We start from the raw sequence: 24,996 nt of genomic DNA, 5'->3' as shown, positions 1-24,996 counted from the left end.
TAATATCCAAAATATAAAGAACTCATACAACTCAACAGCAGAAAAACAAAAAACAATCCAATGAAAAAAAGGGAAGAGGATCTGAATAGACAATTTTTCCAAAGAAGATATGCAGATGGCCAACAGGTACATGAAATGGTGCTCAACATTACTAATCGTCAGGGAAACGCAAATCAAAACCACAATGAGATATTACCTCACACCCTGTTAGAATGACTATTATCAGAAAGGTAAGAAATAACAAGCGTTGGAAAGGATGTGGGGGAAAGGGAACCCTTGTACACTGTTGGTGGCAATGTAATTGGGTGCAACCACCATGGAAAACAGTATGGAGGTTCCTCAAAAAATTAAAAATACAGAACTACCATATGATCCAGCAAATCCACTTCTGAGTATTTATTCAAAGGAAATGAAAACACTAACTCAAAAAGATATCTGCATCCCTATGTTCATTGCAGCATTGTTTACAGTAGCCAAGACATGGAAACAACCCCCTGATGGATGCCCACTGATGGATGAATGGGTAAAGAAGATGTGGTAGTATATATATATATATATATAGTGGAATACTATTCAGCCATGAAAAATAAGAAAATCTCGCCATTTGTGACAACATGGATGGATCTTGAGGGCATTATGCCAAGTGAAATAAATCAGAGAAAAATAAATACCATATGATCTCACTTATATGTGGAATCTAAAACAAAAAACAACCCTGAACTCATCCACACAGAGTACACAGTGATGGTTGTCAGAGGTGGGGCTGGGGGGTGAGTGAAAAGGGTGAAGGCAGTTAAAAGATACAAGCTTTCAGTTACAAAATAAATAAGTTCTAGGGTTGTAATGTACGGCATGGTGACTATAGTTAATAATACTGTATTGTATATATTTTTTTTTTTGAGGAAGATTAGCGCTGAGCTAACTACCGCCAATCCTCCTCTTTTTGCTGAGGCAAGGAAGGCTTCTCCCCTGCAGGTTTCAGATGGACTGTGGTCCCGCCGACACTTTGATTTTGGACTTCTGGCCTCCAAACTGTGAGACAATAAATTTCTGTTCTTTGGGGCCACCCAGTTTGTGGTACTTTGTTATGGCAGCCCTAGGAAACTAACACAGTGACCAATGTTTTATTTTTTAAATATTCTTAGGAACTCACCAATTTTAAGATTTTTTTTTCAGGAAGATTAGCCCTGAGCTAACTGCTGCCAGTCCTCCTCTTTTTGCTGAGGAAGACTGGCCCAAGCTAACATCCATGCCCATCTTCCTCTACTTGATACATGGGACGCCTACCACAGCATGGCTTGCCAAGTGGTGCCATGTCCGCACCCAGAATCCAAACCGGCAAACCCTGGGCAGCCGAGCAGCAGAACGTGCAAACTTAACCGCTGCGCCACCGGGCTGGCCCCTGTATTATATATTTGAAAGCTGCTAAGAGAGTAGATCTTAAAAGTTCTCCTCATAAGAAAAAAATGCATAACTATGTGTGGTGATAGATCTTAACATTGTGGTGATCATTTTGCAATATGTACATCTATTTAATCATTATATTGTACACTTGAAACTAATATGTTATATGTCAATTATACATCAATAAAAAATATGTAAAGCACACAAAAAAGAATTGAAAGCAGGATCTCAAAGAGATATTTGTACATCCATGTTCACAGCAGCACTAGTCACAATAGACAAAAGGTGGAAGTAATCCAAGGGTCCATCAACACATAAACAAAGTGTGGTATATACATGGTATGTAGGTATATACAATGGTATGTACCCAACAGAGCATCAATAGATGCGAGGCAAAAACTGTTAGAACTGCAAGGAGAAATAGATGAATCCACTATTATAGTTGGAGACTTCATCACCTCCCTATCAGTAATAGACAGATAGAGTAGGCAGAAAATCAGTAAGGCCATAGCTGAACTCAACAGCATCATTAATTAACTGGATATAATTGACATCTATAGAATATTTCATCCAAGGACAGAATACATATTCTTCTCAAGTTCACCAAGATGAATGTTCATGTAAATCAATCATATAAGCTTCCATCTTAGGAAACTAAAAATAGAAGAGTAAATTAAATTCAAAGTAAGCAGAAGAAAAAAAATAGAGCAGAAATCAATGAAATCGAACACAGAAAATCAATAGAGAAAATCAGTGAAAAAAGCTGGTTCTTTGAAAAGACCAATATAATTGATAAGCCTCTAGCCAGGGCTAAGAAAAGAAGAGAGAAGACACAAATTACTAATATCAAAAATGAAAAAGAGGACAACATTACAGATCCCAGGGACACTGAAAAGATAATAAAGGAATACTGTGAACAACTTTATGCCCACACTGAATCTAGATGAAATGGACCAATTCCTTGAAAGACACAATCTGCCAAAACTCACACAAGAACACATAATCTGAATAGGCCTATATCTATTAAAGAAATTGAATCAATAAAAAAATAATCTCCCAAAGCAGAAAGCACCAGGCCCAGATGGGTTCACTGGTGAATTCTACATACAATGGAATATTATTCAGCCTCAAAAAGGAAGGACATTCTGACACATGCTATACCATGGATGAACCTTGAGGACATTATGCTGAGTGAAACAAGCTACTCACAAAAGGACAAATGCTGTGTGATTCCACTTATATGAGGGACCTAGCAAGCCAAATAGAGACAGAAAGTAGAACAGCTGGTGCCAGGGGCTAGGGGAGTGAGAAATGAGGAGTTGTTGTGTAATGGGTACAGAGTTTCAGTTTTGCAAGACGAAAAGAGTTCTGGAGATTGGTTGCACATCAATGTAAATGTACTTTACACTGCTGAATTGTACACTTAAAAATGGCTAAGATGGTAAATTTTATATTACATGTGTTTTGCCACAGTTTTTTAAAAAATAGAATACAGCAGTGCCAGGGGCAGATCTGTGCAGTGACAAGGTTTACTAAGTCCTGGCCAGATCAGAGCAGGCCCTTGAGGACCGCCACAAACAGCCTCGCACACCCATCCACACACCCCACTTCCAGCCCACCAAGCATCCCCTGGGACGCACAGCAAATGCAGAAGGCAGGAAGGACAGGCCTTATTCTGCCTACTGAGGAAACAGAAAGGCAAAGGGACATGCTCAGGCCGCTCTTGGTAAAGGGCAGCACCCAGCCCGTGGCCTCATTCTTCAGACTGCAAGGCCAGCACTCTCCCTGCTGCCTTAGGTCCTGTTGAAAGCCCAGATTCTCAAGCGGGGCCATCTGGCTTTGGATTCTAGCTCTGCCACTTACAGCTGTGGGGCCCCGGGCAAGTTACCCAGCTTCTATATGCCTCCTGCCAAACGGGGATAATAGCATGTCACGGGGTCATTGTATTCTTACTACATATGGAGTACTCAAAACAGCCTGGCATGTGGGAAGCACTCTGCCAGCGTTAGCTATTATAGTGTCTCAAGAGTTGGTTTCTGTTTTTTCCCTGAAGATCTTTAAGGGACAAAGCCACTCCCAGCAGTTTAAAGACACTGAAATTGACCTCTTAAGGGATTGCTGGCTCTGGGATCCCACACAATGTTGTGCCAAAGCTTTGAAAGCCCAGGACAAGGATGGGTCTGGGTGCCAGGTTCTTATCGGCTCTCTCCTCAACCTCCCACCCTTGGCCTTGGTGCCCCCAGGAGCTGAGCTAGGACCATAAACCCCAGGAGGCAGTGTGGAGTTTGGCCCATCAGTGGCCCATACCATGGGCTCTGCTCATCATAGCTGAGCTGACAACAACCATGGACACAGCACTCGCAGTGCGCTGAGGAGGACCCTGAGGACCACACAGACAGTGAGACGCAGGCACGTCTCTGCAGACCCCTGACAGCAGCAGAGCTGAGCCCGGGTCAGCCTGAGTCAGTGATCCAGGGTAACCCTTGGCAGCAGGCAAAGCTAACCGCCACACAAGACTCGCTCAGTCTGGAGAGGACCCAACAAGGTCACAGTGGCAGTCCTTCCCACCCACAGTTCCAGGAGCCAGGCCGCTTTTCTGGCTAAGTCATGTAGATGGTATCTCTGGGCAGAGTGGCAGGAACAGGACTTCTCTGCAGATGAGACAAAGATTGCTACTCCAGGAAGGGAGAGTCAAGTTCTGAGAGCAGGGTCGTCTAGACCTCGGGGGCCCAAGTGCCTCTCCACCACTGACCAGGATGACCATGCCCAGATGTCCCTTATCCTCACTGCCGGAGCTGTGCATCTCCCTGCAGGGGCCAGTAAAGGTCGGGGTACCCATCGCAGTGGGGGCCAGCCCTCGCTGCTGGGGAACTTAGAGGAGCCGAGTGGGAGAAGGGACTTCCTCTCTTTGCTCTCACCTCGGCCGACTTGAAGCAGCTGAGACCTCTGCTTTTGATGCTGCCAGAGAGAGGGCTGTGATTTGCTTGTCAGGGCCGGGAAACATCACTAAATGTCAGAGTTGGAGGGCTCCAAAGACCTTTTTGTGCCCCAGCCTCCCTGTGAGCAATGAGGAAACCCAGGGCCACAGGACGGCAGGGGCAAGATGAAGACGGCCAGACTGGCCCCATTCAAACTCCGGGGGAGCTCAAATCCCAGACATCCCCTCTCCCTGGCCCAGATCCCTACAGGCAGGTGAGCTCAGCCTGGCCCGCCTTCCGCTAGCTCCTCCGGGCCTCCTCTGCAAACCAGCTCAACAAGGCAGCGACGGAGAGGCCCCTTCTAGGACAGAGCCCATTCCTGGGGAGGGGGCTGGAGAGGCACCTCTGCAGGAGCGACAGCACAGCCCCCACCCCCACTCCAGTTTATCAGCAACACCACCTCCTCCCCAGTGCACACCAAATACTCCTCAAGCAGTCAGGGACCCCAGTGCAAGGGCCCCCGACAATTCACCTTGGATGAGGGGAAAGAACAGGGATCAAGGCCCCTGATTCTGTATCCAGACTCTTCTTTTTTTTAATGGTGGTAAAATACACACAACACAAGATTTACCATTTTAACCATTTTACATTTACAGTTCAATAGCATAAAGTACATTCACCATATTGTGCAACCATCACCACCGTCCATCTCCAGAACTTTTTCATCTTCCCAAACTATGACTCCCTATCTTTTAAACAATGACTCTCTATGCCCCCTCCCCCCAGCCCCTTGCATCCACCATCCTACTGTCTACGAATTTGCCTGCTCCAGGTACCTCATACAAGTAGAATCATACAGGATTTGTCTTTCTGCGGGACTGGCTTATTTCACTCAGCGTAATGTCCTCAAGGTTCATCCATGTTGTGGCATGTGTCAGATTTCCTTCCTTTTTAAGGCTGAATAGTATTCCATTGTATGCATATACCATTCATTTATTATCCATTCATCTGTCAATAGACATTCGGGTTACTCCCACCTCTTGGCTATTGTGAAGAATGCTGCTATGAACACAGTATACAAATAACTGTTTGTGCCCTTGTTTTCACTTCTTTGGGGTATATACCCAGAAGTGGGATTGCTGGATATCCAAGACTCTTTCTAGCCTGCAATATCACCTGCAAAGAGCACACTGGGTCAACATCCGAAACCACCAGCAATGGGCTCTGACCATGGCCACTCTTTGTCCCTCCCCTTTCTCCAAACACACCCCTGGGGACATGTGGGAGCCTTCTGGGTCCCACACAAGCCCTCTGAAATCATGTACAAACCGTGCCAGGCAAGGTATCCCCCCCACCGGTCCCTGCTTCCCCCATTCTGGGCCCTGCACTCCTTGAGGGTAAAGGAAGACTGCTGGAGTGCGTGTGCCCTGGGCCCTGCCAGCACTGCAATTCTATGACTCCAAGCAGCAGCTAAAATGTACCTCCCTTGGAGAACCCTGGACAAACGCTGGTGGACACACTGACAGCAGTGAGAGACATGGAGATGGTGCTGCTGGCTGCAGCCTTGCCCGGCCTGTGTCGCTGGGCTGCTCCCTGTGCCCAGCCTTAGCCTCTAACCTGGACTGTTGGGACCTAGGCCTTGAGTGCAATGCGCTGGGTAAAGCCCTGGACTTGGAGCTCCCCTCTCTGATCGTTCCCTCTTCCCTTCCCCCAATTAGGGCCCTGAGGTAGTCCTGGGGCCCCATTCCTTCCGGATCCAGCTCTGTCTCCACCTCCTGGAGGAGGCTGTTGGCCAAGCCTGGACCAGAGAATGCATACCTTCAAGGTCTGCTCATTCCGGTGCATGAGATAAGCCAAGATGGCAGCACAGCTGCGACTGATGCCCAGGGTGGAAAAGACCAGGATGACAGAGCCAAGCTCAAGGTGAATTTCTGCAAAAGGAAGGAAAGATGGGGAGCCGTGCATGGCCCTCTTCCCTGTGGACCTGAGTTGCTGTAAGACAACTGGCTTCAGCGGGCCTATGGTCCAAGACTGGGCTCAGAACCAGCACACCATGGTCTAGCAAGTTACATGACATCTCTAGGACACCGCTTCATCACCTGGCAAATGGGGATCTTCAGACCCAGCTGGAAGATCAAGAGAATCACACCAGGGCATTCAGCATGATCATGCAAAGGCCTCTTCTTGGCTCTGCAGTCTTCCAGCCCAGGAAGCTCTGCTACCAGTTGGCCTCCCCAGGTAGGGATGAGAGGATCATCCCGCAAGGGCACTTGGGTGCTGACAGAGGCAGCGTAGCAGGGGTGTGAATCCGGCTCTGCCACTCACTGGCTGTGGGCTTGGGCATGTTATTCTAAAACAGTTTCCTCATCTGGAAAATGGGAGAACAGTATATGACCTACCTCACAAGGCTTTGTACTGAGCTTAGCCCAGTGCCAGGCACAGGAATGTTAGCCATAACCACACCTAACAATGCCCCGGAGGCCGTGAGTCCCGCCCACTGAGGGGTGGGGAGGAAGTCTAATTGGCATCCTAGGATGGTCTGGTAACCCCAAGAACCAAAGATAAGCATACCAAGTGCAGGATCACAGACTCAGAGATGACTAAGGCCAACAGCCTCATAGTACAGATAAGGAAACTGAGGCACAGAGCAGTTAAGGACAGCCCAGAGCCACCCAGTGAGGTGGGGCTGGAGTGGGGCCTCTGTACTACAGGCCTCTGCCATCCCAGGATGGGACACGCGGCATGTCTCTCTCTCAGCTCCTAGTCAAGTGACAGTTGCAACGTCCTTGGGCCAAAACGCCCTTCTCTGGCCCCTCTTGTGGGGGCTCAGGCTGCGGGTTGCGTTGGTGCTGAGCAGGCAGTCATAGGGCGGGGCCTCTAACCTGACTCAAACTCGCTCTCTCCGGGGTCCTGCTCTCCATGGGCAATCCTGAGCCCTGGGAAGGACTGAAAACACCCACTCTCAGTGAGACAAGCGAATGGCAGGCACTGCTGTGTGTGGCAGGAGGATAGAGGGGCACTGGGCGCACTGGGGATCATGGAAGTCAGAGCAGAAGGGTTCTGGACTCTTCCACCCCACCCCGCTGACCAGACAGAAGGCAAAGATGGAGTGAGATTCACCTCCAGGTCCCCAGAGCAGGACTCCATGAACATATGCACCCATGGTGGGCCAACACCTTCATTCCACAACAGGCCAAGAGGCACAGCAAGGCCAGGGCTGGCGCTTGGCCAGGCCCCAAAAGGCACAGTGGTCCAGCCAGGGCCAGTACACCAGGCACTCAACCACAGCCTGGTGCTCTCATTTGGCCCCACTGCCCCCAAGGTAAACACGTGGCTGTGCATATTGCACAGGGCCTCAGGGAGGCGGGTTTGTCCACACCTGGCCGGGCATGTGCTGGGCCCTACTCTTTCTCTCCTTAGTGCTGGAGTGGAAATCAGGAATAGGCACAGGCCAGTTGCGGCCTGGTTAGATAATGCTCCTTACCAACAAAGTGACAGACGTGGCGTAAAAAGGGGGAAATGTTGGCTTCCGGGGAATCTTCTATCTGGATATGCAGCAGCTTGTCAGCGTCACCTGTGAAACTAAACAGAAGAAAAGTGTAGGTGACTGGGCAGACTCACGCACAGCCCTCTCAACTCTACAGATGCACGGCGCTGGGAATCTTGTGTAAACAAGTGATACTTAATCTAAAAGAATCAACAGTATTTCCACTTACAACGGCCCTGTCTCCATGGAGACATTGACATGTGCTTTGATTTTCAAATCCTTCTGAATTTTAGGGTCGCAGGCTTGCCTGAAATTGCCCAGGTAGATCTTGCCTGGCATTATTTCAACAGGATATGGCTGAAATGCATCCAGTTCCTGAGGTAAGGAAGGAGAAAGACTGCTAAGTATAATATGCACATGATACACAATATAATATAATACTCCCCAGGGAGGGAGTTGTTCTGGTTTTTTGTTTTTGAAGGGGTCTCTTGAAACGTGGCTCAGCAAACAAGCTTAGAAAGATAATCCAGCACAGTGAACGAGACTGAGATCTGGGCATTCGAAGAGACTGGCAAGCAGTAACTTGCATGCGGAGTTGGAGGGCTGGTATAACAGAAGGACAGAGCCACAGCATCACGTGCAGCGCGCTGAATCTGAACACTGACATCCCACCGCTCTCCACGGCTCCTGTTTGCACTTTGCCAGGTGCACAAGGGTTGGGGCCAAGCATCCCACGGCCCGGAACTGCGTAAGCCCAGGGTGTGTCTAGCTGGGGGAGGGGCAGGGGGAGAAGGGATAGCCTTTTCATTATACTTGGAAGCCACCAGAATTTAAACACCTTAAAAAAAACCAAACAGCAAAACTACTCACACAGAGCCTACTTGTCATTAGGAAATGAGTTCTGATGAAGAGAGGCAGGGAGAACAGGACATCACTTAAATGGAAGTGTACTGAATTCCAGGTCCAAATTATAATAAGAAAAATTTTGGTTTCTTTGAAAAACAAAGGAATAAAGAGAAGGATTATTTCTACATTTGCCAAAGCGCGTTCTCAGAAACACAAGTCCCTCACAATGCCCTGTGAGAAAAGGGCTCAGGGAACCAGGTACTGACGGCAAGCAGCAGCTGTGACAGCCCCTCTCAGGCACTCACAATGCACACGAGCAGTTAAAGGCCAAGAAAGTCCCGCTGTAAAGAAACCCACTAACTGCTCACTATGGAAAACACCACGGAGTCCCCTCAAAAAATTAAAAATGGAACTCCCGGATGGCAACTAAACTCTCAGTGGTAGACACAATGTAGTCTATACAGAAGCTGAAATAGAATGATGTACACTTGAAATTTACATAATGTTACTTCAATTAAAACAAAATAGAACTACCATATGATCCAGCCATCCCACTTCTTGCTATTTATCCAAAGGAAATTAAAGGAAATCACTATTTCAAAGAAATATCTGCACCTCCATGTTCACTACAGCATTATTCACAGTTGCCAAGACATAGAAAAAACTAAGCATCCATCAACAGATAAGTGGGTAAAGGAGCTGTGGTGCATATACACAGCGGAATGTTGTTCATTCATGAGAAAGAAGGAGATGCTGCCACTTATGACAACACGGATGGACCCTGAGGGCGTTAGGGTAAGTGAAATAGGTCAGACAGAGAAATACAAATACTGCAAGTTCTCATTTATACGTGGAATCAAAAAAAGCCAAGGGCCAGCCCCATGGCCGAGTGGTTAATCCGCACGCTCTGCTGCAGTGGCCCAGTTTCACCGGTTCGGATCCTGGGGGCGGACCTGGCACAGGTTATGTGAGGCGGTGTCCCACATAACACAACTAGAAGGACCCACAACTAAAATATACAACTATGTACTGGGGGGATTTGGGGAGAAAAAAAGCAGGAAAAAAAAAAAAGCCAAACTCATGGAAACAGTAGAATGGTAGTTGCCAGGGGCTGGGGTGGGGGGTGGGAACAGGGTGATGTTGGTCAAAGGATACAAACTTCCAGATATAAGACAAATAAGTTCTGGGGATCTAACGTACAACATGGTGACTGTAGTTAACAATACTGTATTGTATACTTGAAATTTGCTAAAAGTAGATCTTAAATGTTTTTTACCACACACACAAAACAACGGTAATTATGTAAGGTGATAGATATGTTAATCAACCTTGTGGTAATCCTTTCAAAATATACACATGTATCAAATCAACATGTTGCACACCTTAAATTTCCACAACGTTATATGTCAATTATATCTCAATAGAACTGGAGGGAAAAAATTACAAAATTTGATTGTTCCAAGGAAAGATTATTAGAGTGCCAATCAAGTGGTTAGAGAAAATTCTCATCAAATAATAAAACTAATCTTATAAACTATTTGGAAAACAGCCAGAAAAGCATGCCAGTCTAAGATTGTTCTCAAAGCGTGCCTCCAGGGAACTAGAAGCTGGGGGAAATGTTCCTAATGATTCCTGGGGTGACCTCTTGCAGCTCGGATGTCTGTAATAAAACAGTGGCTACATATTTATTGTTGGCATGGATTGAAAACTTACTTGCGATATTTGGTAAAGTAAAATATAGGTATAACCTCAAAAAAAAAATCCACTAACATTGTCTAAACTAATGTTTCCAATACAACCTGTTCAGAGAGCCCTTTTCTCCCATCAGTATTCCATGGAACCCATGTAATTTCAAAGGTCAAACCCAGTTCTAAAACTCCTCTGGCTCCAACCCTGACTCAGAAATAACATCTTAAGTACCTCAGGCCACTCTGCTGTCCACTTCAGTCCTTCCGAGCCTTCTGGCCTCAGCACATCTCCCCTCAGTGAACCCACTACAAGCTCACATTCTTCCCAAGTTATCAGCCTCAAAAGCCTTTACCAAAGAGCAGATACCAAACTGAGCCAATCTTCAAGTTTATGCGAGGGACTAGGACCCTTCCACCTGCAGGCAGGCCTGCTGCTTACAGATGTGGCCCAAAGTGTCCCCCAGAGCTTGCGCTGACCCCACCCAGGCCACTCAGCCTGCTGGAGCCACATGAAATCCTCCTCGTTTCAATTGAACAAGCTCACGAAACACCCATCACAAATCTGTCAACTCTATTCCTGATGCTTTCACACCAGCTTCCCTTCCTGTGGTTGTACAGCTGTGGGGAAGAGGGTGTGGCATGGGTAAAAACACACTGAGCTGTAAAGAGCAAGCGCAGGGGAATTCTAGATGACAATTTTGACCACACACTGACAAACCTAAAAGAAATAGGTATCTCTTGGAGCCAGCCCAGTGGCACAGCAGTTAAGTTCACATGTTCCGCTTCAGCACCCTGGGGTTCCTGGTGCAGATCCTGGGTGCAGACCTATACACTGCTCATCAAGCCATGCTGTGGCAGGTGTCCCACATGTAAAGTAGAGGACGATGGGCCCGGAAGTTAGCTCAGGGCCCGTCTTCCTCAGCAAAAAGAGGAGGATTGGTGGCAAATGTTAGCTCAGGGCTAATCTTCCTCAAAAAAAAAAAAAGAAAAAGAAATAGGTATCTCAAATCAACACGTCCAAACTGAGCCCACTGCCTTCCCCCTACCACTGCCTCCTCCTTCCATGTCCCCATCTCAGTAAGCCACACCACTGGCCACCTGTCGCCCACACCTAAACCACAGCATTATCCTAGACTCCTTCCTCTCCCATGCCCCTCCCCCATGTCTAATCAATGCCACTTCCTAAATATGTCCTGAACCTGTCCTCTCCTCTCATCCCTGCCTCTGGCAGGTCTCCCCAGATCCACTCTGCCTGCACCGATCTGCTCTCCACACTGCAACCAGAGTTGATCTTTCTCAAATGCAATCTGACCACGCCACCCCTCGACTTAAAGCCGTTCAGCGGCTCGCCATCGTCTGTCAGTGTGGCCTTCACACATGTGTTAGTCACAGCGCCCCTCTGCTCAAGGCGAGGTCTTCTTTAAGGGATGCCACGTATAAAACAGAGGAAATTAGAGGTTGCTCTGTCTAAGGTGGAGAGGCTGTCTTGGAGCCCAAATTCTGTCCCTCCATCTCCCTCATAGGAGGAGTTTCTTGGGGAGCAGTAGGGACGCCCCCACTTTACAGCGTGTCAGACACGTAACGGGAGGGCAGAGGGGCTTCCACTCTTGCTGGCGAATTAGTAACAAAGGTCCCAAAGTGGGGAGAGGCAAATACTAGGCACCCACATTCTAAAGGGGCCACAAACAACCAGGGCAGAACTCAGTCAATCCAGCCACCAGCCACCCTGTTCCTGTATACATGAGAAGACCAGGGCCGAGGGCAAGTCACAGGTGTACACACATCGAAACTGAGCAAACTGTACATTTTCCACATATGCAGTTCACCCCATGTCAACTACCCCTTACTAAATCTTAAAAAAAAAAAGGGGGGGACGAATTATCAGCAGTGTAATGTTTGCAGAGAAGTACTCGCTCTGCATACTGCAAAGCCAGTAAGGGGGTGCTCCTCCGGGAGCAAGGAAGAGAGGCCGGCAGGATGGGGAGACAGGCTGTACACCCGTCCAGATGAAAATCATAGTGCAGTTACCTCCGTGGAAGGAGGGGAGGCAGACATGAATACCCTGGACTTGGGAACATGCACCACCTCAGACATGAATCTCTGCCTTTTCATCCAGGCTGGCAGGAGCAGCCGAGCCAGCAAGGCAAGGAGGGGCTGCAGTGAAGTCGGCCTGGGCCCCTCCCCCACTGTCACACTCCCTTGCAGCTCGGCTCATTCTGGGATGCAGATGAAGGAGTGTGGATGCGGTAGGGGGTCCTGGGCTACTAAGGAGGGAAAGGGAATTGGGGGTCCACCTGGCATGAAGCCTCAGCTGGCTCACTCTGAAGGATCCTTGGTAACAGACGGGGCCCCTGAAAACCAGCAGCAAAGGCCACCAGCAGCGCATTGAACCAGGCTGGGCCAGAGTGAGAGCAAGGCACTTCCCCACCACTGACGGCAGCCAGTCACACAAGACAGGCCCAGCTCTGGACCCCCAGCATCAAAGGGGCCAGGCCCAGGAGAAGGGAAGAGAGGAGACATCCTTGAAGCTAACACACATCCCTCGCCACTCCCATCCCCCCGGCAAATGGAAGGCTGCCCAGCTCTGGGGGATGGGAGGAGATGAGCTCTGGTTCAGATTTGCGGTTGGAATGTTAAACTGCCCTACTTGTAGTGAACTGATTGTTTTTACTCCCTTCTAAAAATTTATTTCAAAAACACACAAAAGTAGAGAGAACAGTAATAATAAACCCCTGGATCTATCACCTCTCTGCAAACATTATCAACTAATGGCCAATTTTGTTTCATCAATGCCCCCATTGCCTTCCCAACCCACCACAGATTATTTTGAAGAAATTCCAGGCATCGTATCATTTTACCCATAAATATTTCATTATGTATCTCTAAAAGATAGGGACTCATATTTTTAAAAACTAACCATAATAATGTCATCACAACCTAAAAAGACATATAGCAATAATTCTTACCATCATCAAATATCCAGTTAATATGCACATTTCCCCAATCGTTTTATAATACGACTAGATTGCAATTTTTCATAACTGAAAGTGGCCAGAAAGCATGGAGTCTGCCTAAGGTGTTGCCAAGGGCAAGAATGAGAGGACAGCTGAAGGTAGCTGTTGGAAGAAATGAACTCCTGCTGGTCACGTTGCACTGCATTCAGACTCTTCAACGCACCAGATACCGCACAGCATCCCCCAGGGACTGCTCCCCACCTGCCAGTCATGGCCACCCAATGACTGCCTTCCACGCGCCCCCAGGGTTCTCTTCCTCACACGCTCCTCCTCCTTAGGTTTGGCTCCAGGAAGGAAGTGCCTCTCCTCTGGGCTCCAGACCCCTGGTGTCCCCCCTGCCTCCCCTATTAGACAAGAACTTCTCATAGGCAAGGACTGCTACCTCACCCTTTTGTTGTATCCTCTGGACCCAGCCAGGGTTGTGGGACCAGACAGCTAAGAATGGAGAGGCAGCCTTGAATCATGAGGCCCCTGCCTGTCTGACTTTGCCTATGGCACACCATCCAGAACTCTGCCTGGGATCCCTGCCCTCTAAGTGGGCCCCATCTCTTAAACACCACATTGGCTTTTGCCTGACTCTGGCGATGATAAATTCATCATACTGGACTAGACTTCCTGGCTGCCCCAAGTTCATTTCCCAAGCGCAGGCTTTGACATCTCTTCCATCTTTTCCCTGCTGTCTGCCTCATTCTCCTCTTTCTCCTACCCTGGCCCCACTGCTTGGCCCCAGGGGAAGCCCACCCTCCCCTCTGAGCCTGTCTGCGCTCGGCACCCTGCCTTACCTGCGGCATCCAGATGATCTTCTGCGTCCGGAAGAAGTGGTACATGGCCGAGAAGCGCTCATAGCCCCCCTTCAGGATACGGACAGGGTGGCGGGTGAGGTGGGTCAGGGCTTTGCCACACTTAATGGCGGCTCCGAGAACCGGTCCTAAGAGTGGAGATCAAAGAGATGAACGTCCTCTGAGTGCTCACCATTTGTCTATGGCTCCAGCGGACAGCCACTTTATTCTGAAAAGCAATTATCGAGGAAGCTGAAGCAAATATAGAGACGAGTGTTACAATTAAAACTTAAAAAGCAACTTACCACCAAGTAAGCTATCTTTTTTTTCTGTAAACTCTGAGATTATATATATATATATCTCCACATTGTTGTAAGGAAGGACGATTTAACATAAGGGAAATATATATTGTATGTATATATCATATATTACATTTATATTGTATATTGTGTATTATACAGCACATGTATATCATATATTATATACCACACAATTCACCTATTTAAAGTGCATAAACTAAATGGTTTCTGGTATATTTACAGAGTTGTGTAACCATTACCACAATCAATTTTAGAACATTTTCACCACCCCACAAAGAAACCCTGTACCGGTTAGAGGGTTTCACTCCTCATTTCCCTCCAAACACCCAGCTCTAGGCAATCACTAACCTAACTCTTCTCTATGGGTTTACCTAGTCTGGACATTTCATATAAATGGAATCATACAATATGTGGCATTTTGTGTCTGGCTTTTTCCTCTACATAATATTTTCAAAGTTCATGCATATTGTAGCATATATCAGTATTCCATACTTTTTTACGGCTGAATAACGCTCCATGGTGTGGATCAACACCTTTTATTTATCCATTCATCTGTTGACGGACATTTGGGTTGTTTCCACGTTTTGGCTGTTGGAAATAATGCTGCTATGAACATTCGTGTGCAAGGTTTTATGTGCACATGTCTTCCTTTCTCTTGGGTACATACCTAGGAGTGGAATTTCTGGACCATATGGTACCTCTACGTTCAACTTTTTGAGGAAACGCCAAACTGTTTCCCACAGCAATTGCACCATTTTACGTTCCGACCAGCGGTACATGAGGGTTGCAATTTCTCCACAGCCTCATCGACACTTGATATTATCTGCCTTTTTGATTATGGCCATTCTAGCAGGTGTGAAGTGGTATCTCATCATGGTCTTGACATCAATTTAATCTCTTTTTTTTGAGGAAGATTAGCCCTGAGCTGACTTCTGCCAATCCTCCTTTTTTTGCTGAGGAAGACTGGCCCTGAGCTAACATCTGTGCCCACCTTCCTCTACTTTATATGTGGGACGCCTGCCACAGCATGGCTGGCCAAGTGGTGCCATGTCCACACTGGGATCCGAACCGGTGAACCCCAGGCCACCAAAGCGGAACGTGCCAAATTCACCGCTGTGCCGCCGGGCCAGTCCCGACATCAATTTAATCTTAAACGCCTTCACTGATCTGCAGAATCACTATTAGATTGTATGCACCCTAGATATATATGACAGGAAGGATGCAAAATTAAGGCCAAGCCGAACTATCCTGAGGCCAGGATCCGGCTCATAAGAGAAACACTGTGCAGCAGACTCTGGAGAGCCAGCGGCAAGGAGGAAGGGAAGGGCATGGACCCTGACTTCTATATTGAACCTTTGTCCAGGGAGAGAAGGCCAATTTCAGCAGGGGCTGCTAAGGACATAAATGGCCTGAGACGCTTCAGAGAGGCTATATTTGCAAGAAGAGCCAGGAGTCAACAGCCAGGCCAGGAGGCAACCTGTAACTGGCAAGACAGGAGCCAAAGCCCACCCCAGAGGGCCAGGCTTGGCAGCCAGGGAGGCTTGAGCAAGAGCCTGAACAATGACCGGTGGAGTCAGAGGACCCAGGTGAGTTGGGCAGAGAGTCCCAGGTCACAATGCTGCTGCCTTTAAGCCAGACAGCTGCTCCCCGCCAAAGTCACACGACCCGCTGGAGGCTTATTCACACTCAGGAGTGATGGGGTCAGGGCTGGAGGAAGGTCAGTTTCCAGGGGACAATTAGAGACTCTGGCGGAAAGCCATGAGAACATCCCAGGGCCCAGGCTATCCAGCCAAGGAGGTAACGGGGTTAAGATTTTTTGAAACATTAAATCTGTTCATTTTTATTCCCACTAATCCTGAGTTCTCCATTGACACGAGGTTTCCCACACTTGGAACGGGGCGCCCACTGCTTCAGGGGGCGGGGGGCATCACCAGGAACAAGGGGGTCGCCACTCAGCTGGGTATGTTAAATTATTTTCGGTCCTTACAGACAATTGTCTTGAAAGTGAAGCCTTGCTGAGAGGAGAAAAAGAATCCCCGAATTCCCAAGCTTCCCTTCACAGTTGGTGTGAATGCCCGGCCCAGGGATCTCCCCCCACACATATCAAGAGCCCAGCTCAGGGCTCCATACTCCAAATGTCACAAGGAAGGACAATTTCTCATCAGGGAAATGTCTCTCATACAAGAAGGGGCTGCCCTCTGCTGCTCAAAGGAGCTTGGAGACAGAGTCCGAGGGCCAAGACAAGGGAAGACACTTGTTGGGTTCTTAAGAAGAGACCCAGCTGAGGCGGTAGAAACACATGGGCTGGAGGGGGAGCTGAAAATAGCTTGTGCCCCATTCTCCGCCAGGATTCTGAGGCACCCCCCAGCGGAGGTGTGGAGTGGTTAACCTAACGCTGGAGACCAACCTAATGCCGGAAGGAAGACACAGCAGGCCCAGGGGTCAGCAGCACCTGTGGACGGTCAGGTAGGGGGTAGGAGGGGATGGGGCTGAGGCCCCAGGAGCCATTGCCACGCACTGCCAGCTGGAGAGAACCGCTCATGTCTTACACTAGCTGTGGACATTTTGGCCACGACACAGCAAGGACAGAGGCCACAGAGACTGAGCTGCACCTCACCCAGAGGCCCACAGGAAAGGACGACACAGAGCCGGACACCTGAATCTGGGATGCAATGAAGGCTCCCTCCACACTCACATTTCCCTGGGGGTCTGGGAGGCAGGTTCTTAACAGCGGAAGGGAGAAGGGAGTGGAGAGAAAAACCTTAAAGTGGTCTTTTACCCAAAAGACTCTGCATTTACCTGAAAGATGCCATTTTAAAGGAGAAAAGTTGCCTCGAGTGGGCTAGGTGTACACGTGTGTGGTTTCCTGTTTTGTTGTGTTGTTGTTTTGTGGTTGTGGCTTCCTACCGAGAATGGAGACTCCACAGCACAGTGAGCTCACTTATATAACACAGAGGGGGTTATCTTTATTGACCACCATTTCCTAGGGTTTCAGCATCCCGCTATCATCCTAGGATTGCAAACCGGAGCCCAATAGGATGAGTTTAGGGAAGAGGGGACAATTTCCTGGCTAAGGACCTCCTGGGAAGATTGGTTTTATTAAAGGTGGAAGCCTAGCGCCACCCAGTGACCACTGGTATGAATGCCCTGGCCCATGGAACCACCCACACATATGACTGAGCCACAGCAGCAGAGCCCCATGCCAATGGCACATGGTGTCAGTCCAAAACCAGAGGCTGGATGGAGAATGCAACAGAGTCTCAGTGAAGCCGATTAGAACTGACCACGTTTTTTTTTTCCTCAGGAAGATTCGCCCTGAGCTACCATCCATACCAATCTTCTCTATTTTTCAGTATGTGGGCCGCCAGTGCAGCATGGCTACAAACCAAGCGGTGTAGATCTGTGCCCAGGAACTGAACCCAGGCCATCAAAGCGGAGCATGCTGAACTTAACCACTAGGCCACTGGGGCTGGCCCAAGAACTGACCACATTTTGCTCCAACTAGGAGCTGGCATGACTGCATTGTTCCCCACCATCACTATCCAGGCCTTCGGAGACTGACAGAGCCAAACTGCCCAGGTTTGAATCCTGGCCCCACCACTTGCTGGGTGTAGTGGTTTAAAAAAAAGCCCACAAATTCTTTCAAATGCCTCCCTTTAAAAGGTCGAGCCTAATTCCCCTCTCCCTGAGGGTAAGCTATACTCAGTGACCTCCTTCTAATGAACAGAACGTGGCAGAGGTGACTGTGTCTAAGGCCCAAGACTAGATCAGAAAAAGCAGGCGGCTTCCCCTCGTTCTCCCTCTCTCAGATCGTTCACTCCAGGAGAAACCAGCTGCCATGCTGTGAGGACGGCAGCCTCGCTGATGTCTTGACTACAAACTCAGGACAGATCCTGTACCAGAATCTTCCAGTCAAGCTACTCCTGAATTCTGGACCCACAGAAACTATGAGATAATTAATGTTTGCCATATTAAGCTACATTGTGGGGGTAATTTGTTTGGGGGTAGTTTGTTACGCAGCAATAGACAACTCATTCACTAGGTATGGGACTTCAGATGAGTCACTTTTCTGGGCCCCAATTTCCCCATCTATAAATTTGGGCTGTTACCTATCAGGAGACAATTCTCCACGGTCTCTCACATTTCCACATATCCTTTGAGCAAAGGCACTGGTTTTTCAAGGACATTTACATAACAGATAGCCTTGGAAGACAGAGACAGTTTCTCCCTCCAGAGCCAAGGGCCACCAGGCTTTCTGCCCATTATGAAAGATTCAGATCCCCTAAGCTCAGAATTCTCCTATAATACAACACACTGCGTGGATAGATATTACTTGGCCCTCTTCATGTCACCCTGTGAGAACTGGGATGTGGGGCATCAGGGCAGGAAAATGATGACACTCTGTCTAGTTTTACGGTTCTGAGTAATAAAGTCCTTTGTCTCTGACCCAGGAGCCTCATGTCTTCTGCCAGAATCTATGAAACTGACTGACTCACTTGTCGTCTTGCGAGGACGAACAGCCTCAGATCCTTCCCGGTTCTCGACATCACCATCCTCACAGGCTGTTCTGCAGATGGCATGAGGTGACCCGGGCAGAGCACTCAGCATGGCTGCTGGCACGTGGCAAAGTGTCTGACCGCCGTTAACTATTATTCTTGCTGCTGTTGTAAGGACTCACCTTCTCTGCTCTCATCAGAGACGTCATCATCACTGCTGTGTCTTAAGATCTCCAGGAAGCTGGTGTTGTTATCGTACACCACACAGTATTTCACGCACTCCAGATCCACAGACTCCGGGATAAGATATTCATTTGCCTTCTAAAGAAACCACGAGAGAATCCTGTTGACAGGTCGGTTCAGCTGAGCAAATATTCCCTGAGCACCAGCACCAGGAGGACTGTGCCTCTTCCCCTGACTACACACACAGGCACAGAAGCACCGAGAGTGCACTGGAGAGTCTGCTAAATTCCAAGGATCTTTCACACCCACATCCCTGCTGCAAAAAGCTGACCCTGGGTCACTGGACCAGAGGTAAGTGCCTGGCCAAAGAACGGCTGGTCCACGGACCGGCACGCAGCCTGTTAGGTGCCCCAGCACAAGCGCTATCAGAGAGGCCGTGGCGAACCGAACTAACAGTATCCTCACTCCGGGGGAGAGTGGTTGGCAGTGGGGGCCAGATCCAAAATCCCCCATAAAGAGGGCAATAAGTAGAAGGCTTGAATAAGCAGAAGTCACGAGGCCAAATGGAAGCTCAAATGGAAGCCCTGTGAGAGCGGGAACTTTTGTCCGTTTTCAGTCACCTACGTGTCCCGAGCTTCCGGAACACTGCCTGGCAAATGATAGGCCTTAAACATAGTTAAAGGAAGGACTGGGCAAACAGGAGCCATGTGGTCTCGAGGAGTAGCTGGGGAGTGGCTGAGTTGCCATGATGGCAGACCGCAGCGGCAGGACACAGATGCCTTCTGCCAAGGAGGTGATGAGCTCTCGCAGCATCCTAACTGCCCAGCATCCCAAAGAGTGTCCCAGAGCTCAGGGAGGCCTGGCTGGGCAGTGGCTAAGAGGTTAGTCTTCACTTGTTCGCAAGGCTTCCTGAAAGCCCCCACTATTCAGGGGCACCTGAGCCTGACTGTGTCCCTGGCGCCCTGGTCTGGCTGACATGGAGGCTCTGACAGAGGACAGGTGTACACCTACTCTACCACAGGCAGTGAGGGAACACCCATGGAGGCACAGACCAGGGAAGTTCTCTGGGACTCAACGGGGAGAAACCATACTAGTCTAAAGGAATTAGGAGACAGATGGCGCTCTGAGCAGGACTTAGATGGGGGAGGGGGAGGATGAGGAAAGGGGCATTCTGGGTGTGAAAACCATGAGCAAAGGAGAAGGTGGGAATAGCTCACAGAGGCTGGAGCTGGTGGGGGAGCAGGAGAGATGTAGCTGGACATTCATCCGTCTGTTTGATAAACATTCATTGAGGACCCACTTTGCGCTTACACTGCGCTAGGTTCTGGAATACAGAGACTCAAAAAAGAAAAGGGAAATGGCTAAGTTGGCCTGGAGGACTCAGAGAGGCCGCACGGAGAGGCCGCCCAAGGCAGGAAGCCTTTGAGATGAGACTGCAGGGGCGAGTGGAAACTTACCACATGGACAAGGGCTGGAGGAGTGTTCGAGGCAGAAGGAACAGCTTCCAATCATTCATTTTCATCAACAAATAGGTACTGAGCACCTACCAGATGCCAGGGACCAGATTGAGCATCTGGGCTACAATGACGCACTGCCAGGGTTAGCAAGGACCTGAGAGAGAAGAGACCCTGGGGGTGGGGGTTGGGGGGGGGGAATGACTGCATGCAGGGCTCTGTCTTCTTAAAAAGTTGGAATGGACAAAGGAAGTTGGGAAGGGAGGAGCGGGGAGCTTCCATCTTTGGGTTATAATAACTATCTCTATGGTTTATTGTCTGTTCCCTGAGTGGAACAGAAGCTCATGAGGTCAGAGGCAATGAATGAAGGGCATCTTGTATTCTGTTTTATCCCCCAGGATCCGGAACAGTGCCCGGGATGTCAAGGACTTAAATCAATATTTGCTTAACGAAGCTGTTGACCATGATGAGGGTGGGGTGGGGTGTGGACACTTTAGGGAGTGTATGAGAAGTGGGGAGACCCTCGTAATGGATGCATAGGGGCGGTCCTGCCTCTGCTGCCCACAGTGGCCAACAGCAGGTGCCGCCTCCTGGATCTTGGAGACAATCTCCCATCCTCCCCACCTCCTGTGGGGTAGCCAGGCTGCCCAGATTCTGACTCTGCTGGTATACCTTCTTCACTCGACGGGCCGTAATCACATGGCTTTCATCATACTCCCGTTTGGAACGCACATCTGAAAGGGAAAAGTATTGAGCTAATAACTGTATTTGCAAAGGAGAACATGACCAAATTACTTAGAGTACTCACATCATCATCAAGATATATTTGTTTGGCAGTTAGGTGACAGGGACCGACAGTATAAATTCAAGGTGTGTAGTTTCACTGCTCTGGGCTGCCCACATGACTCCCTTGCCCCATCATACCACACACCTCCTTCAAGGGTGTTGAGACTTTGAGTCTTTGATTTAGGGAGAATTTTCTCTGAGGTCCAATAAAGCAGGGAGGGAAGAAATCAAAGCCAGACTGAGCTCATCCTAAATGCCCCTTGTAATTTTAGACCCAAACGCAGACTGTAGAAGCTAGAAGCTGAGGTTCTAACGCCCCTGCTAGGACAGAAGATGTGGTATTGCTGCTCCTCAAAGCTGGGAGGAACGTGGAGCAGGAATTGAGGCTTACGCATAAATCCTGAAAAGGACCGTTATCCCAAATATCCAAACAATTTTCAAAATTCAACAATAGGAAAATAAACAACCCAATTAAAAAACGGGCAAAAGATATGAACAGACACCTTACCAAAGAAGATATACAGATGGCATATACGCATATGAAAAGAAGTTCGACATCACATGTCACTAGGGAATTGCAAATTAAAACAACAATGAAATCTCTCTCTCATCTATAAGAATGTTGAAAATCCAAAATACTGACAACACCAAATGCTGGTGAGATGGGGAACAACAGGACTCTCATTCATTGCTGATGGAAATGCAAAATGGTACAGCCACTTTGGAAGACAGTGTGGCTATTTCTAACAAAACTATACATACTCTTCTTAGCAATCGTGCTCCTTGGTATTCACCTAAATGGGTTGAAAATTTATGAACACACAAAAACCTACACACAGATGTTTATAGCAGTTTTATAATTGTCAAAACTTGGGAGCAACCAAGTTGTCCTTCAGTAGGTGAATGGATAAACAAACTGTGGTACACCCAGACAACAGAATATTGCTCAGCGCTAAAAACAAAAGAGCTATCAAGCCATGCAAAGACACAGAGGAAAGTTAAATGCATGCTACTAAGTGAGAGAAGCCAATCTGAAAAGGCTACATACTGTTTGCCTCCAACTCTGTGACATTCCTGGAAAGGCAAAACTGTGGAGACAGTGAAAAGACCAGTGTTGCCATGGGTTGGGGGAAGGAGGGAGGAATAGACGGAGCAGAAAGGGTTTTTAGGGAAGTGAAACTACTCTGTATGATACTATAGTGATGGATACATGTCATTAAACATCTGTCAAAACCCACAGCATGTGAAATACTGAGTGCTGTAAACTGTGGGCTTTGAGTGATAATGACGTGTCAGTGCACGCTCATTAACTTTAACAAAGATACCACTCTGGGGTGGAGGGAGGCCGGCCCCACGGCGTAGCAGTTAAGCTCACATGCTCCACTTCGCCAGTTTGTATCCCGGGTTTGGATCCCTAGCGTGGACATACACACCACCTATTAGGCCATGCTGTGGCAGGTGTCCCACATATAAAGTAGAGGAAGATGGGCACGGGTGTTAGCTCATGGCCAGTCTTCCTCCTCAAACATAAATAAATAGATAAATATATGCCCCACTCCAATTTGGGATGAGAATCGTGGGAGGGCCTGTGCTTGCATGGGGGAAGGGAGTATATGGGAGCTCTCTGTACTTGCTGCTCAATTTTGCTGTGAACCTAAAACTGCTCTAAAAAATAAAGTCCCTTTTAAAAAAAGATATAAGAAAGCACTAACCACAAAAGAAAATATGGATAAATCTAATCCTACTAAATTAAGAATTTTGGGGGGCTGGCTCTGTGGCTGAGCGGTTAAGTTCTCGCGCTCTGTTTCAGTGGCCCAGGGTTTTGCTGGTTCGGATCCTTGGCGCAGACACGGCACCGCTCATCAAGCCCTGCTGAGGCAGCGTCCTACATGCCACAACTAGAAGGACCCACAGAAAAGAAAGTAAAAGGGCAAGCCATAGAGTGAGAGAAAACATCTGTAACACAAATAACTAACAGAAGACCTATATCCAGAATACATAAAGAACTCATACATCAATGGGGGAAAAGAACTTCAGATATCTGAAGATATCTTTATTTTAAGATACCTTAAGAAACAGCTCAAGGCCGCACCCCCAGGATGACCACAGCCCCCCGTAAAGTGCCTGCCTGAGAAAACTCAAGGGGGCCACTGTCTGTTCCAGCAACATCTGAAGATGGGGCCCATCTCCCAGCCTCTGCAGAGGGGAGGAGCCTAACTTTGATGAGCGCCACTTAGCAAGCCCAGACGGGTTTCACATGGACCAACCCCCTCCCCTGTTTATAATTTTTCCCTTCCCTGACTCTACTGAGCCCCTGCTCACCCCCTCCCGCCTCCCTCACTCTCCCTTTAAAATGCCCAGTCTTCTCTGTGCAAATTGAACTGAAGTTCAGTTCACACTGGACTCTTTTCCCTATTGCAATAGAATATTACCGATTAAAATCTGTCCTCACCACTTTACTAGTGTCTGGCTTCGTTTCTCTTTGACACTATTTAGCAACAAGAATGAACAAACTACAGCATAGCCACATCCAACAACATGAGTGAATCTTAATAATATAATCTTGAGCAAAAGAAGTCCGATACATAGTCTGCATGGCTCGAAAACAAGTGAAACTAAGCACAGTATATTGTAAGCTCATTTCATTTATTTATATAGATGCGAAAATCTGAAATGAATAGTAAGCCAAATCTAACAGTGTGCAGAAAAAATAATGTATCATGATCTAGTAGGAGCTATGTAATACTAGAAAACCACATATTAAAGGAGGAAAATTGTATGTTCATTTCCATAGATGCAGAAAAATTTCAATTCATATCATGGAAAAAAGTTCTTAGTAAATTAGGAATATAAGGCAACTTCCTTAACTCAATGGGTACCTTACTAAATATCTACAGCAAACATCATACTGACTGGTAAAGCGAGAAACAAGTCCAATGCTCACTATGCTCCTCTTTAACATGGTATTGGAGGGCAAAGGGTACAGCAATGTAGTAAGATAAGAAAAAATTAAGTGTATAAGAATTGAAACAGAAGACATAAAACTGTCATCATAAACAGAGAAATATGATGGTCTATATAGAAAATCCAAGAGAATTGCAAACAATTAGAATTAGTCAGAGAGCACACCAAGGTTGCTAGATACAATATCAACATAAAAAAATCAATAATGGTCTGTAAAAGTGGAGAAAAAAAATGTTTCAAAAGAGGAAAAGCCTTGTAATAATGCTTCAATATTCCAAGTGTCCACCAGAACCCACAAAAGAGCAACAGAGACTAAAGAGATGGATGTGCACACAGGAAATAATTCAGAAAAGTCCTGTAAAACCACGAAAAGCTACAGGAAGACAGAAGCTGAAGCCCATCCCTTAAATGATCCTTGAATGAGGAAGAACCTGGGACAAAAAAGAAAAAGAAGGTAGAAAACAAATCCAAAAATGGTCAGGAAGTGCCAAAGGGGGACAGCAAAGAAGAAGAGAATAAGAAGCAAAATACTTGCATGAAAAAAAGTACAAAGATGAAAAGTAAATCAAATAAAAGCAGCAAGCCAGCTCGGAAGGGGCCTGCTCAGGTAGGTGGGGCCTGCTCAGGTGGGAGGGGCCTGCTCAGGTGGGTGGGGCC

The 24,996-nt window shown here is 47.8% G+C and overlaps 1 protein-coding gene across 11 annotated transcripts in view; it reads right to left on the bottom strand.

Annotated features, from left to right (window-relative positions):
- The window catches only part of STYXL1 (serine/threonine/tyrosine interacting like 1), a 63,008-nt gene that overhangs the window by 10,813 nt on the left and 27,199 nt on the right, over positions 1-24,996 (bottom strand). For 10 of the 11 annotated variants that reach the window (XM_046666298.1, XM_046666302.1, XM_046666303.1 and 7 more), the window contains 5 exons: positions 21,262-21,323; positions 19,135-19,273; positions 14,140-14,285; positions 8,039-8,184; positions 7,807-7,904 (listed from right to left, as the gene is read on the bottom strand). In XM_046666298.1, the coding sequence (XP_046522254.1) occupies positions 7,807-7,904; positions 8,039-8,184; positions 14,140-14,285; positions 19,135-19,273; positions 21,262-21,323 (591 nt within the window). Of the gene's footprint in view, positions 1-6,140; positions 6,254-7,806; positions 7,905-8,038; positions 8,185-14,139; positions 14,286-19,134; positions 19,274-21,261; positions 21,324-24,996 lie in introns of all 11 variants that reach the window. The other variant, XM_046666308.1, reaches the window with a different exon arrangement.

Source organism: Equus quagga, chromosome 7, assembly GCF_021613505.1.
Source record: "Equus quagga isolate Etosha38 chromosome 7, UCLA_HA_Equagga_1.0, whole genome shotgun sequence".
NCBI classification, from domain to species: Eukaryota; Metazoa; Chordata; class Mammalia; order Perissodactyla; family Equidae; genus Equus; species Equus quagga.
The sequence above is the reverse complement of the archived record's forward strand: the minus strand, read 5'-3'. Positions and strand labels throughout refer to the sequence as shown.